General features: G+C 33.4%; 1 protein-coding gene, 1 long non-coding RNA gene and 1 pseudogene across 2 annotated transcripts; 1 reads left to right on the top strand and 2 right to left on the bottom strand.

The window, feature by feature from the left end:
* Positions 1-880: 880 nt before the first annotated feature.
* LOC114265644 (uncharacterized) lies at positions 881-3,086 on the bottom strand. Its single transcript, XM_082873121.1, has 5 exons — positions 3,032-3,086; positions 2,169-2,537; positions 1,878-2,072; positions 1,675-1,815; positions 881-1,263 (listed from the first exon to the last, which is right to left on the bottom strand). The coding sequence occupies exons 1-5, from the start codon at positions 3,084-3,086 to the stop codon at positions 881-883; spliced, it is 1,143 nt and encodes a 380-aa protein (XP_082729247.1).
* A 3,835-nt stretch (positions 3,087-6,921) lies between these two features.
* Positions 6,922-9,337, bottom strand: LOC145789654 (uncharacterized). Its single transcript, XR_014327807.1, has 2 exons — positions 8,929-9,337; positions 6,922-8,004 (listed from the first exon to the last, which is right to left on the bottom strand). It is a non-coding gene; the product is annotated as an uncharacterized LOC145789654 (long non-coding RNA).
* An 84-nt stretch (positions 9,338-9,421) lies between these two features.
* LOC114274788 (putative receptor-like protein kinase At3g47110 pseudogene) lies at positions 9,422-11,036 on the top strand (annotated as a pseudogene).
* The last annotated feature ends 3,144 nt before the right edge of the window (positions 11,037-14,180 follow it).

Here is a 14,180-nt window from a genome sequence, read left to right on the forward strand (position 1 = left end):
CTTATTAGGACCTACACGTAAATCCCCTTAATTTAAATTAGGTTTGGTTTGTGTAGAATTCTATATGTAATTAAGAAAATACATGTTGACACAACTCTATTAGAAAAAGTAAGTCCTTATAATGCGCTACCTAAGCATATGAAAAACACTACTTTTAATAATATATATGTGATTTGGTAAATTTATACTTTAATTTGATTGTTTTAATAGTATTAATTAATTTGATCATATGAATTATTAAAAAAGAAAAAATAAATGTGGGGTGGGACATGATTTTAATTTTTTTAAATAAGTTCGACCCGTACCAGACCATTAACTGGTCAAAACCTAAAAAATCTATTAATATATATGGGATGTGGACACAATAGTTATGGGTCGGGTAAGCTTGGCCCGTCCCATTGATGACCCCTAACACCAATAGGTCCTACAAGTTCTTTCTATCATGCCACAAGTCCCATGGCAATGCCGCACACCTATCTAACAGAGCATGTAAGGCTAAGAGTCCAATCAAATAAACCACCAAAATAAAATACTCAAAATAAATCTTTAATTATCATAATGTCAAAATCTATAAATAATAAACAATCCTTATCATATGAAATTGTTCACTAAGTCCACTAATATAATCCACTAACAAAATAGTAATCCAAAGTAATTTAAAATCATATTCCTACTCTCGGCATTCCTACAAGTAAAAACCCATGTAGCTCTACTCAGTGGCGGAGCTAGGAATTTAATATGGGGGGGGGGGGCACCTATTAATTATAATCTCAAAATTTTTCTTCCCCAATCAATAACAATAACATAATAATAATTTTTCGAGCTAATATTAAACATCAAAAATTAATATTCATTACAAAAAGTTTTTAATTTTAAACTTTTACAATTGACCCCGGCGAGTTTTCATCTTTTGAAATCTTTCCATGATAGTATCATTGTCAATACCATCAAAAATCTCTCTCTCAATGTAGACAACCAAGCTATCATTTATCCATTCATCACCCATTCGGTTCCGCAATCGATTCTTCACAATATTCATAGTTGAATATACCCTCTCAACAGTAGCAGTTGCAACAGGCAAGATTAATGCTAAAGTCAAGAGCAAATACACCAATGGATATATTTTGTCTCTTTCAGTCTCCACCATTTTCTTAGCAAGATCGGCAATTCCATTCAACCTTGATAACTCAATACTGGATAGCATGTCGATAATATATGTATCAAGTTTATCACTAAGTACTATGAGCTCTACTGAAGAAAATTCTTTGGGATAAAATTCAACAAGATGAATTAACTTTTTCTTGTCAAAACTAGAGAAAGAGTTAGATGGATTCAAACATGCCACACAAAGTAACAACTCAGTGTTCGCCTCAGTGAAATGAGCATTTAGTTCTTGAATTTGCATATCAAAAACAGTGTAGAATTACTCAGCGTGATAGTGATGTAAGTTTATAATTTCTTGAGCATTGCGCCTTTTTCTCCCTCGAGCTACAAACATATCATCCATTTGGGGAACATCAATTTCATGCTTTTCACAAAAAGACAAAATATCATCAAGTAAAGATGTCCACCCACTCTCCCTCATCTTTTAGAACCGTACTTTAGAAATTTAAACTAAATTCATGGCATTAACAATATCTTGATCTTTCTTTTATAGTGCTTGCGATAACTCACTTGTAATAGCCAATATCGTTTTCATCAAATGAAGGTTGAATACAAACTCAAATGATTGAATTGAGTCCAACAATACATTTGCTTCTGCTCGTTGTTCTGAATTTGAACCATTCTTCGAAATCATTTCAAGCACATCAATCACTGTTGAAAACATACCAGCCAAGCTGACTAAAGTACCATAGTGTGAACACAAGGTGTATCACCAGCACATTTAAGATTAGTTTCTTGATTTAAGCCTTGCCCACTAGATAGCTCTCCAGTATTAAGTGGCTCAGCAACTTTTGCAGCTTGCTTCTCCCTAACAATATCTCGGCATTTACATGATGCTCCAACAACATTTACCACATTAGAAACCAAAGTGAAAACTAAAGCAATTTGATCATGATTCTTTGCCACGGCTACAAGTGCCAATTGCAATTGATGAGAAAAACAATGAACATAATATGCACAAGGATTCTCTTTCAGTATAAGTGTTTTAAGACCATTGAACTCACCTTGCATATTACTAGCCCCATTATATCCTTGACCCCGCAATCTGGAAATACTCAATCCAAGTCTGGAGAATAAATTTTCCACAGCTTGTTTGAGCGAGAGAGCATTCGTATTAGCAACATGCCCAATACCCATAAAACGCTCAATCGCTTGGCCTTTTTTGTCAACATATCGTATTACAACTGCCATTTGTTCCTTGATTGATATGTCACGGGCTTCATCAATCAAAATAGAAAAAAATGCATCACCAAGATCTCTAATAATCACATTGATAGTTTTAATTGTGGCCACATTTACAATATCTTTTTGAATATCAAGAGATGTCAACTTGAGATTTTGTGGAGGATTGCTTAATGCAACCACTTTGACATCTTCATTATGATTGACAAGAAAATTGAGAAGTTCAAGAAAATTTCCTTGGTTACTTGAATTTTCAATTCATCATGCCCACAAAATGCAAGTCCTTGTCTTCGAAGAAATTTGACACAATCAACCGATGCATTCAAACAGGTTCGATACTCAATTCAAGCTTGATCAGATTGTTTGAAAAAAATCATTTGAATATGTTGATTTTGGTTAACAAGTCTTGACATTTACTCAAAGCTTGATTATGAGCACTATTGGGACCTCCAACATGAGTTTGAATTTTTTTCTTTATTCTTCCAATTTGAGAAACCCTCACCAACAAAAGAATCACTACCAGCTTGATCTCCAATATCGGGTTTGAAAAGATAAAAATAAAAACAATTTGTTACACTACACTCCAACCAATTAGGAAATTCACTAAACCAAGCCTAATTAAATCGCCGAAATTTTTGTTCAAATGATTTTTGTGAAAAATTATGATCACGAGGCTGACAAGGACCTTTTTGTAGATATTCCCTACGAATTTGGTCTTTATCATTAGCATTATAGTCCATAATCCGAGATGTAGTCCTGGATCTGCAAGAAGGTCTTCTAAGTTGAATTCTATGCGACTTTGTTTTGCGGAAGAATAATTATAATCTTCTTCTTGAGGAAGAGATGATTCAAACTTTGATTTTCTTTTGAAATATTTCTCCATGACTATTTTAAAAAATAAAAATCAAAATAAAAATTCATAATCAAAATCACAAACCCCCACAAATCAAATCTCCAATTTTAATACAAATCAAAAAATTTAAATTTAGCACAAATCACAACAAATAAAATTTATAATATACCTATATTAAATGAAAGTCCCTAATTTAAGTAACAAATACTACAAATTAATATTTTTAATTATAGCACAAATCAAATCCCTAATTTTAGCACAAACAACAACAAACCAAAATCCCTAATTTTAATATAAATCACCACCAATTGAGATTCATAATTTTAGCATATCAAAATCTCTTATTTTAACATAAATAATAACAAATAAAAAAATTTTACAAATCAAAACTTAACAAATAACTATAAATTAATACTCATAATTTATATTTAAAAATAAAAAATCATAAATAAAGTTACCTGTAAACAATGAAGAGAAGATACCAAGGTTGTAGTGTGATCCCAAATCTGTGTTGTGTGATCCTAATCTAGTGAATCGCGAGTTGATAAATTGCAAAGTAACAAAGAGAGATAAAGAAAACAAAAATATATATATATATATAGAGAGAGAGAGAGAGACACTTAACAAATACTGTAAATAAATTTAAAAAATAAAAAATTCCATACACCTTTAGGGTTTTAGGATTTCAGCCTTGCTACCGGTTTCTCATGAATCAAAAAAAGAAGAAGAAGAAGAAGAAGAAGAAGAAGTAATGGGATTGGAGTTGTGCCAGTGTGTTTGGGTGCGTGTATGCCTGTGTCAGTGTTTTTGGGTCAAATTGGGCTATTGTGCATATAGGCACTGTGTGTAAGCCACAAACAACCCTCAAAATAAAAAAAAAAATTAAAATTTTTTTTTTGAAAAGTCAGGGGAGCACGTGACCCGCTGGCCCCCATGTCCCTCCGACCCTGGTTATAACATCAAATAAAAATGGAGCTAGTAACACAATATCACTTAAACATTATAGTTCATGCACTGCTAGTTGCAAAATTGAACCAAGAGCTCTTTATTGAGATTCAATTAATTCTTTACAATTTTTGTTCTTTTTTTTTTTCTTTTCTTTTTCATATATGAATAAATAATTTCTAAGAATTATGATGACATAAACAATCTAATATATCCACATGTCAACAAGCAACAATCTGAGGCTTTGGGTTTGGCCTAATGGACTTGTAGCTACATTTTAGGGTGTCGTGAGTAGAAGGTCAGGAGTTCGAGCTGATAGAACAGATGCGACCCTTTAGTTGTAATCTTATTTTACTAAGAACTAACATCCTACAATCTTGGCCAAAAAGAATAGAAAAAAAAAGGGAACAATCTATTCAAATTTTAGACATTTTAATTTTTAAATAAAATTAAAAAAACAATTGAAATAGAACTTGAAATGATACAAAATTTGAAAACATCTAAGAGAAAATCAAGACAAAGTTCAATTTTAGAATGGTCGATTGGGTTGAAGAGAAATTTGGTAAAATAAAATAATTACTTTGGGCCCTCCATTATTAATTAGAATAATTTTATTTTGGGTTTGGTATTAACACTCCATTTGGATTAAGGGGCTTGGTGAGAAATGAAAAAAAAAATAGAGAAGTTGTGAGAATGGCGATAAAACCAAAGCACACCAAACTTAAGTTTTGTTTCTCATTAAAAGTGGTGAGATTTGGTGAAAAATCAAAATTATTTTTTTAAACATAGTATCTAAATAAGAAGGTGAGAAACCATAATCATTTTTTTTTTTTTTTCTTATCTCTCAAACCAAATGGAGAGTAAGCGTTGAACTTATTTTGATAAGTAAAGTAATTGGGTTCTTCTACTAATATTTTTTAGTTTGGTGGTGGGGTCATCTCTTTAATTGAGGTCTAACAAAAAATAGATTATGTTAAATTTTAATCCTATATGGACCCTATTTTTTAATCCTAAACTGGCGGGTTGAAACGGCAGTTTCCCAGAGCCGGCCATGAAAGATACTTGGCATAAAAGCAATCCACCAGAACACAGTCATGCACGTTCTTTGCTCAATGGGGCTTCGAAGCTTAAGCTTGAGCATGTCATGGTTAGTTCACAATTTGCATATTCATCTAATACTCTTATGTTGTTTGAGCATTCTAAACTCTGGCTTTACTACTACCATATCCAGCTCCTGGCTAATGGGGAACGAGACAGACCGACTTTCATTGCTGGCAATCAAGGCCAAAATAGTTGATGATCCACTCCATGTTTTTAGCTCCTGGAATGATTCCATCCACTTCTGCCAATGGCAGGGTGTTATGTGTGGCTGCAAGCATCAGAGGGTCATTGCCTTGGACTTACAGTCTTCGAAACAGGTCGGATCAATATCACCACACCTCGGGAATTTAAGCTTTCTGAGGGAAGTACAGCTTCAGAACAATAGCTTTGGCAATGAAATTCCACCGGAAATTGGCCGTTTGAGAAGGCTACATATTTTGCAACTGAAGCAAAACTCAATTGGTGGCCAAATTCCTGTAAATATATCTCATTGTGCTAACCTAATTTTCTTTGATTTTTCTTACAATAGGCTGGTAGAAAAAGTTCCTATGGAGCTCGGATCGTTGTCAAAGCTTGAGACAGTAATTATAAGAGACAACAATCTTACAGGGAGTATATCTCCTTTCGCGAATTTGTCCTCTCTTTTCATATTCTCTTTAGCCAACAACTACTTTGACGGAAGCATTCCTGATGGTTTTGGTCAATTAAAGAATCTTCAGGAGCTCGAACTCGGCATAAACAATTTGTCCGGCACCATCCCTCCTTTGCTCTTCAACCACTCTTCTCTCACACGGTTTGATGTCACTATTAACCAAATCTAGGGAAGTCTTCCCTGGGACTTGGGCATCACCCTTCCTAGTCTTCAATTATTCAACATTGGTCATAACCATTTTACAGGATCAATTCCGGTTTCAATGTCAAATGCATCTCAACTCCATTACCTATTACTGCTTCAAAACAAACTTACTGGAAAGGTTCCTAATTTAGCGAGGCTGCAAAACCTCCAGTGGCTATGAATTTGGGACAATCAACTTGGATCTGGGGAAGCTGATCACTTGAGCTTTATGTTCTCTCTGATCAATGCTACCAATTTACAGCGTTTGGAAGTGAGTATGAACAATTTTGGCGGCAAGTTGCCAGAATACATCGGTAATCTCTCGAGAAACCTTGAATATTTGTATGTAGACCACAATCAGATATTCGGAAGCATTCCACCCGAGATTGTAAATCTTGTTGGCTTGCAGAGTTTGCTTATGCAGGTTAATCAACTCACTGGTACTATTCCAATTGAGATTGGAAAGGTTCAAAATTTACACAAATTAATTCTCTACAGCAATTCATTGTCTGGTAACATTCCATCTTCCCTAGGAAATCTAAGTTTGTTAAGTGAACTTGATTTGGGAAGCAATAATTTTCAGGTAAACATTCCTTCCAGCCTACGGAATTGTAGAACCTTGCAAATGTTGTTTCTTTCTCAAAACAACCTTAATGGTACCGTACCAAAACAAGTTGTTTCTATCTCATCCTTATCTATATATCTAGACCTATCCCAAAACCAATTGAGTGGTTCTCTTTGTCACACCCCAAATCCGGGCATGACCGGCCGTGGCCCACAGGGACTTAGCCCAAGGCACACGTAAGCCTAAACACGCATTCAATTTCACCTTGAACAATTAAACAATAGTCCAATAATAAATAACCAAAACTCAATCCAGACATGTCACAATTATAAACGGCAAAATCAACCGTAATAAAAAATCATCCAAACTTATGGGATATAAACAACCCACATATCAAAAAATAATCCTAAATGAACTTCGATAAGAATAAATATAAATATGCACAAACTTGACATAACACTCTAAACTAAAGGAATGCCCTAGAGGTCCATGCAATTGAGTCCCCGCTATGCCATGAGTCCACTCTAAGTCCTTCTAACACCTGGAAGTGATAAAAACTAAGTCAGCTGATAGCTCAGTGAGTAGCAACATGGATAGTAAATACAGTTTTGAAAACAGGGTTCAATTCCAAAATAAGATATATATCACAGAAACTAGATTGGCATACAGTTTGGTAAATACAATCTGTTTCAAAAAGAAGGTTCCACAAATCAACACTTAAAATACTTATGTCTCGCAAGAACATGATAAACGGCATTTTCCACTTAAAACAGATTATAACATGAACACCAATAATTTTCTGGGTACCAATAAAAACAAATAATCTGCCACACATTTCTCAGGCTATAAGCCCCGTTGGATCCAATACCGAACTAAGAGTCATCCTCAGGGTGGCACCTGGGCCTTTTCTCAAAGACGATCCGATTGAAGGTCACCTAGTTGTTTTTAAAGGTCTGTTCCTTACAATCGTTGAGCACTAGAGTCATCACGGCCCAACCCGGATCTGTTCCCTAGTGGCCAGAGTCACCACACGCAGTGGAATAATTTCCCTGGACTAAATACACACATGGTCCCAATAATCAATACACATCAGTTTCGCAAAACATGGTAGTTCATCATTATAAACATGAGACCAAAACAAATAGTTTACAGTATGCCAAGTTCACACATGTTTCAGAAATAATTTGATTCAATTGATAATATAATAATTTATCAAAACAGTTTAATCATGAAACAACAATTTAATTTTTCCAACAGTTCAGGGTAGGGGAACATTTATAAAAATATGTAGCATGAAACTACTCACCTGAAACGAAATGATGTAATCCTCGAATAGAGTATGAAAGTCCAACTAGTGCCCTGAACCAATATGAAAACTACACGTCACTGCTAATTTAAAAATACTAAAGAATACGAACTGAGTAACCCCAAACTAAAGCGCACTAACACGGCTCAACCCAACTCACCGTTACTCTTAAATATTACCTAAGTTCATGTTGTTCAAGGTCTAAAATCACCCAAGACATAGGTTCCGATCGAAACTTAACTAAAAATAACTTTAAGATAAAACAGTGTTTTAAACTAGTTTTCCCAATCTATTCGCTAACTTTGAAAATTACCAAAACCCACTCCACGCTATTCGAAAAATTCTAATAACCTCCAGATATGATCTAATATATCCTAAGTTTCAAACCCAATTGGTTTCACTTGATTTGCTTATCAAAATAATTTTCTACAATTAATTATATCCAAACAAGTTGTTTTCTGCAGCACTTTAAAGAAATTGACGGTTCTCTTAATATACACGAGCAATCAATGCAAGGCCAAAAACATACGAAACTAGTCTCGTAACCGGTTCTAATGACACTAATTTGATAATTTTTGGATTTATACCCAAAGAGAACAACAATCCCGAATTTACTGTTTCGGACTGGTTTCCTGGACAGATTTGAATACCTCAATTTATATGGATTTCGACTCCCAAAAATTATAAAAAAATTCAGATATGCAATTCAATGTGTAATTGATCTACTGTAAAAATTTCAGATTAAAATTCATCTGTTTGATATGGTTTCTTGATTTTTAAAGTTTGCGATTCTGTGCAGAATTTTTTGGACTGAAAATTACACCCAATCTTTACACATAAATTTAGCTCCTCAAGTTTCTTAATAGGATATCTATATACACAATACATAAACCTACAACCTCTCCATGAATGAATAAAATAATTATAGAATAAGGATAGAACAAAGAAAGAAGAGAAGAAAACCTAAGAGGGCTAACCTTTGATGATCACACACAACACAACACACCCAAAAGTTCTTTGATTGCAACATCTTCTTCTTTTTTTCCTTCTCTCAAACCTTCTCCCGTGGCTGCTGTGTTGTTGCCCTATGTGGTGAACAAATAATAGAGTAGGGTTTGTGTTTATTTTATTCTATACTAGTGGTGGGCACACTTAGGTCAAATAGATAGATAAATATACAAAACATATGTATAAGTTACATGCAACTCAAATGGTAGGAGTCTTATATATTAACCTTGTGGTCTAGAGTTCAAGTCACACCCTCTTCTCCATTTTTTTTTTTTAATAATAAATCTTGCTTCTAAATCAATGACTTTCACCATAAATTTATTTTAGGTTTGAAATTAATTAAAAGATCCTCCAATAATATTTAATTTGCACCTTAGAATTCACCACCAAAATATTTGAGATTGTAATATTATTATTTAATTATTTACTTAATTTTTATATTCGGGTTCTCACACTCTTCCCATGGAAGTTGGAAACTTGATAAACCTTGGTTACTTGGATGTCTCTAAGAACCTATTATTGGGTGAAATTCCAAGCATTCTGGGCAGCTGCACAAGCCTGGAAACGCTGCATTTGGGGAACAACTTTTTCAATGGAACCATTCCTTCTTCTTTGAGTTTCTTGAGAGGCCTTAGTGAGTTGGATCTTGCAAATAATAGCTTGTCTAGTGAAATTACAGCATACTTGGAGAGCTTTATTTTGTTGCAGAGTTTGAATCTGTCTTTTAATAATTTTGAAGGTGTAGTACCAACACAAGGCGTATTTAGTAATGCAAGTAAAATATCAGTAGTGGGAAACAGTAAGCTCTGTGGGGGGTGGGCGGGGTTTAGCTGAATTGAAGCTGCCTAAATGCAACTTCAAAGTGGATGAAAATAGGAGATCAAACAGTGCCTTAACTTTAACACTCTATATACCCTTTGGGCTTGTAGGACTAGCTCTTGTGGGGTGTGTTCTCTATCTTTGCCAGTTTAGAAATAGAAGAAAAGATACTCCTTTAGATTCATCAAAAAATTCCCCCTTGAGGGTGTCTTACCAAACTCTTGTTAAAGCCTCTAATGGCTTTTCATCTTTCAATTTAATCGGTGTTGGTAGTTTCGGGTCTGTGTACAAAGGAGCTATCGATGGAAGAATTGTCGCTATGAAGGTACTCAACCTTTTGCAACATGGAGCCTCGAAGAGTTTTCTATCCGAATGTGAGGCCTTGAGAAACATCAGACATCGAAATCTTGTCAAAGTGCTAACAACATGTTCGACAGTAGATCATCGGGGTCATGACTTCAAGGCCCTGATTTATGAGTTCATGGTCAATGGGAGCCTTGAGGAGTGGTTACATCCAAATCCCAATGAAGATTTATCAAATGAAGAGTTTAGGAAGTTAAATCTTTTTCAAAGACTAAATATTGTCATTGATATTGTTTGTGCACTAAATTATCTTCACAACAAGGGTCAAACATCAATAGTTCACTACGATCTTAAGCCAAGCAACATTCTTCTTGACAAAGATATGACTGGGCATGTAGGTGATTTTGGATTAGCAAAATTCCTTGCAGACAATGCCACCCATGACTTGTCTACAAGTGAAACAAGATCTATTGGCATAAGGGGAACAATAGGTTATACTGCTCCAGGTGAATATGCTTTCATTTGTTCTTAATTGTTTCGTGCACCAAAAAGTGTAAAGAAAATTGCATGTGATTTGGGCAACACATTATTTTTTCTATGCACAGTTCTTTGACTTTTTCTATTTATGAAGCATTTCTGTCTTTTATATCGAATATCTTGTTTTGCCCTTTACAAATGCATTTTGCTTGCAGAATATGGTATGGGAAGTGAGATCTCAACATATGGTGATATATACAGTTTTGGTATCCTTGTGTTAGAAATGTTTACTGGGAAGAGACCCACCGATGAAATATTTAAAGATGGTTTAAGCCTCCATAGCTTTGTGAAAGAGGCTTTGCTTGGCAGTGCATCAGAGATTTCAGACCCAATACTTTTTCAGACCGAAGGAGACGAAGAAGAAGAAAACTCCATAAGGAGTGAAAAAGATTGTGGAGTGCTTGAGTTTGATACTTGAAATTGGAGTCAATTGTTCTTCAGATTTGCCTAGAGAAAGAATGGAGATTAATGATGTTGCAGCTAAATTGTATTTCATCAAAGACGCTCTTTTAGGATCTGAAATACATTGAAAGTGATGAATTTATGAGGGAATCAATTGGAATGTAATACTTTTGTCTTAACGTTTTCCTTTCTAGAAGAGATTACATGTTTAATAACAGCCTTACGTTCACATTGGTTGAGCCGATTGTGCATTTGGTAAGTAAAACGTATGTTACCTATTCAAAAAGGAATGTTAGAATTTGAAATGTGTAGATACAATTTATTTTGAATGTGATTCACATTACACCAAATTTAAATCTACACCACGAATTCAAAATTAAAAATTCAAAATTTGAGTGATTTATTTTGGATTAATTACATTTTCCCTGGTATGTGTCTTGTATCATTTTGGTCATCGATATTTTAAATGTGCCAATTTGATTTCCAATCTACTAATTTTGTAGTAAGTAGTTTCTACCTCTATTTCCATTTAAAATTGATAATGGAAGTAAGGGCATTTTCATCAAATTACATTTAAATACCAGCAAAACGAGAAAAAAAAAAAAAAAAAAAAGTCTCACAATGTGCCATTAGTTTCATGTTGCTCTCCGATGTTTTCAATTGTGTCAATTTGATCCCTAACTTATTTAGTGTCATAGGTAATTTGATGAAAATGCCCTCACTTTCATTATCAATTATAGGCAAAAACAAACATAAAGACTATTTAGTGACAAAATTTATAAATTGGAGATTAAATTGAAGCATTTAAAACATTAGAGATTATTTGTGCAAAACATAAGAGACGCACTATGCTGTTGGAAACTAATGAACTCCGGTGCATTTTACACTTGCAATTCTATATATACATTTGGGCAAATTACAGCGGTAATCCCTATAGTTTACCTGTTTTATCATTTTGGTCCCTGTTGTTTCAATTTGATCAATTTTGTCCTTGAATTTTACGGATTGTGTCATATTAGTCCAATAAATAACGGTGGTTAACTCTAATGGATGGAAAATAAAATGGTGTGTCAATTTGGTCCCTGTAGTTTACAGAATGTGTCAATTTAGTCCCTGTTGTTTTGACTTTCCTATAAACTACAGAGACCAAATTGACACATCCTATAAATTACAGAGACCAAATTGATACCTCATTTGATTTTCTATCCATCAAACTTAACCACCGTTATTTATTGGACTAATATGACACAATCCGTAAAATTCGGAGGCAAAATTGATCAAATTGAAAAAACATGGATCAAATTGATAAAATGAGTAAATTATAGGGACCATTTGCATAAGTTGACCTATATATTTTTATGCTAAATTACATTCATATCACTTTTAATTTTAATTTTAATAATTTCATCTATATACTTTTAATTTTGTTATAAATGTGATTCCTCCATCATTTACTATAAAAATTTGAAATTAAAAAGACCAGGTGTAAAACTAGTGCGACCAAAGACCAATATTCCCTTTAGTTTGTTTGAAATTTCACTTTAATCCATCTAATTTTACACATAATTTTTCCATTCAAATGTTAACAACACATGCCAGATGGATCACAATACAATAAAATTCAAAATGTAGAAATTAAATTATTCAAATTAAAATTACGATGACTAAAGTAAATTTTGTTCAAAATAAAGGAAACGATATAATTTACTCTTTTTTAAAAAATAAATAAATAAATAAATAAATAAACTACAATTCTCTTTTGATTTATTCACTTACAATTATGGGAAAGAAGTTAGAATTTCTCCAAAATCTTACACTGGTTGGTCTGTGTTTAGACTGAAACAATAATAAACCAATCCCTTCCCATTTTTCCCCATTTTATTACCTTCGTCCTTTTCCCCATCACAATTGTAGAGAGCCACCAACCAACAGCTCATCTGCCGCTGCCACCACCACCACCATCCAACCATTGTCGACCATCATTCAGCCACCATGACCGTAACCCAGATCTGATTCAGCCATCATTGAACCACTGCAATCGTCGAACGACCATATTGCCACCATTGCATTACCATCAGATCTCGTCAAACCAAAAATAGGTAAAATTACATGATTGGTTCCCTTTAATTTGAGCAAAATTTTACTTCCGTCCTTGCCATTACATTTTCTTAATATTTTAAATAAATAAAAAAAAATTCCGTGCAAAAACTAAAAAAGCTTAATATAATTAAAAATATGTAGTATATTTATAGGGTTCATTGAGGCTGTTATAATTTTGCATGTAAAAAATTCTAACAGGACAATAGTGTGACAAAATTAAAAATATAAAATATAAATTATTCAAATTAAAATTACAAAAATTAAAGTGATACTTGGATTAAATTTTAGATATTAATAGTTTAATTTACGCACCAAAAATCTTCCCTATTTTCTTTACTTTTTTGGCTGGTACAAAAAATAATGCATGTGCAACCATTAAGACTTTGCTTAATTTACATATATTTATTTATTTTTAAAAAGTCTCGAACTTTTGAACTACTTGTCTAATTATCTTGTATTTTGAGAATATGATGGTAATGTTAATCTTGTGGTTGCAATTCTCGTTGTTGTTTTTTTTTTTTTTTTTTTGTTTATTTATTTATTTATTATCAAGTTTCCATTATTTGGTTGCATGGTATTCTTTTACCCTTTTATGGTTACATGAACTCATATCACACAAGTGCATTACATTACCATTCTCATATGGACTAAATGGGAAATAATGCGGGAAGATAAAAGTACAATCACAATCCTCTTCCTTCTTGAATGAGTGTTGTTCCACCATTTCTCACAGCTTTGACAAGCATCAAGCTTCGTTGTCCTGTAATTTAATTACCGTAAAGCAAAAATGAGATATCAAGGGAATAAATATGAACTCATTCAATGTTGATTTTGGGTGCTAACATAATTCATGCAGTTCAAGCACACAAAAGCATTATTGATTATTTGAATCACCATCAATAGTATGTTAGATTACTTATAGAAGCATGGTGGCCAATATTTTTAGAATAATGCTATACAAATAAAAAAAAAAAATTGGATTGTTTACAATTGATATTTTTTGATTGGAAAAGAATAAGCTCATCTGAAATCTCACACTAGAAAACATGCCTTGCTTGCT

Source organism: Camellia sinensis, chromosome 1 (assembly GCF_055761805.1).
Source record: "Camellia sinensis isolate YWXY chromosome 1, ASM5576180v1, whole genome shotgun sequence".
Classification (NCBI taxonomy): domain Eukaryota; kingdom Viridiplantae; phylum Streptophyta; class Magnoliopsida; order Ericales; family Theaceae; genus Camellia; species Camellia sinensis.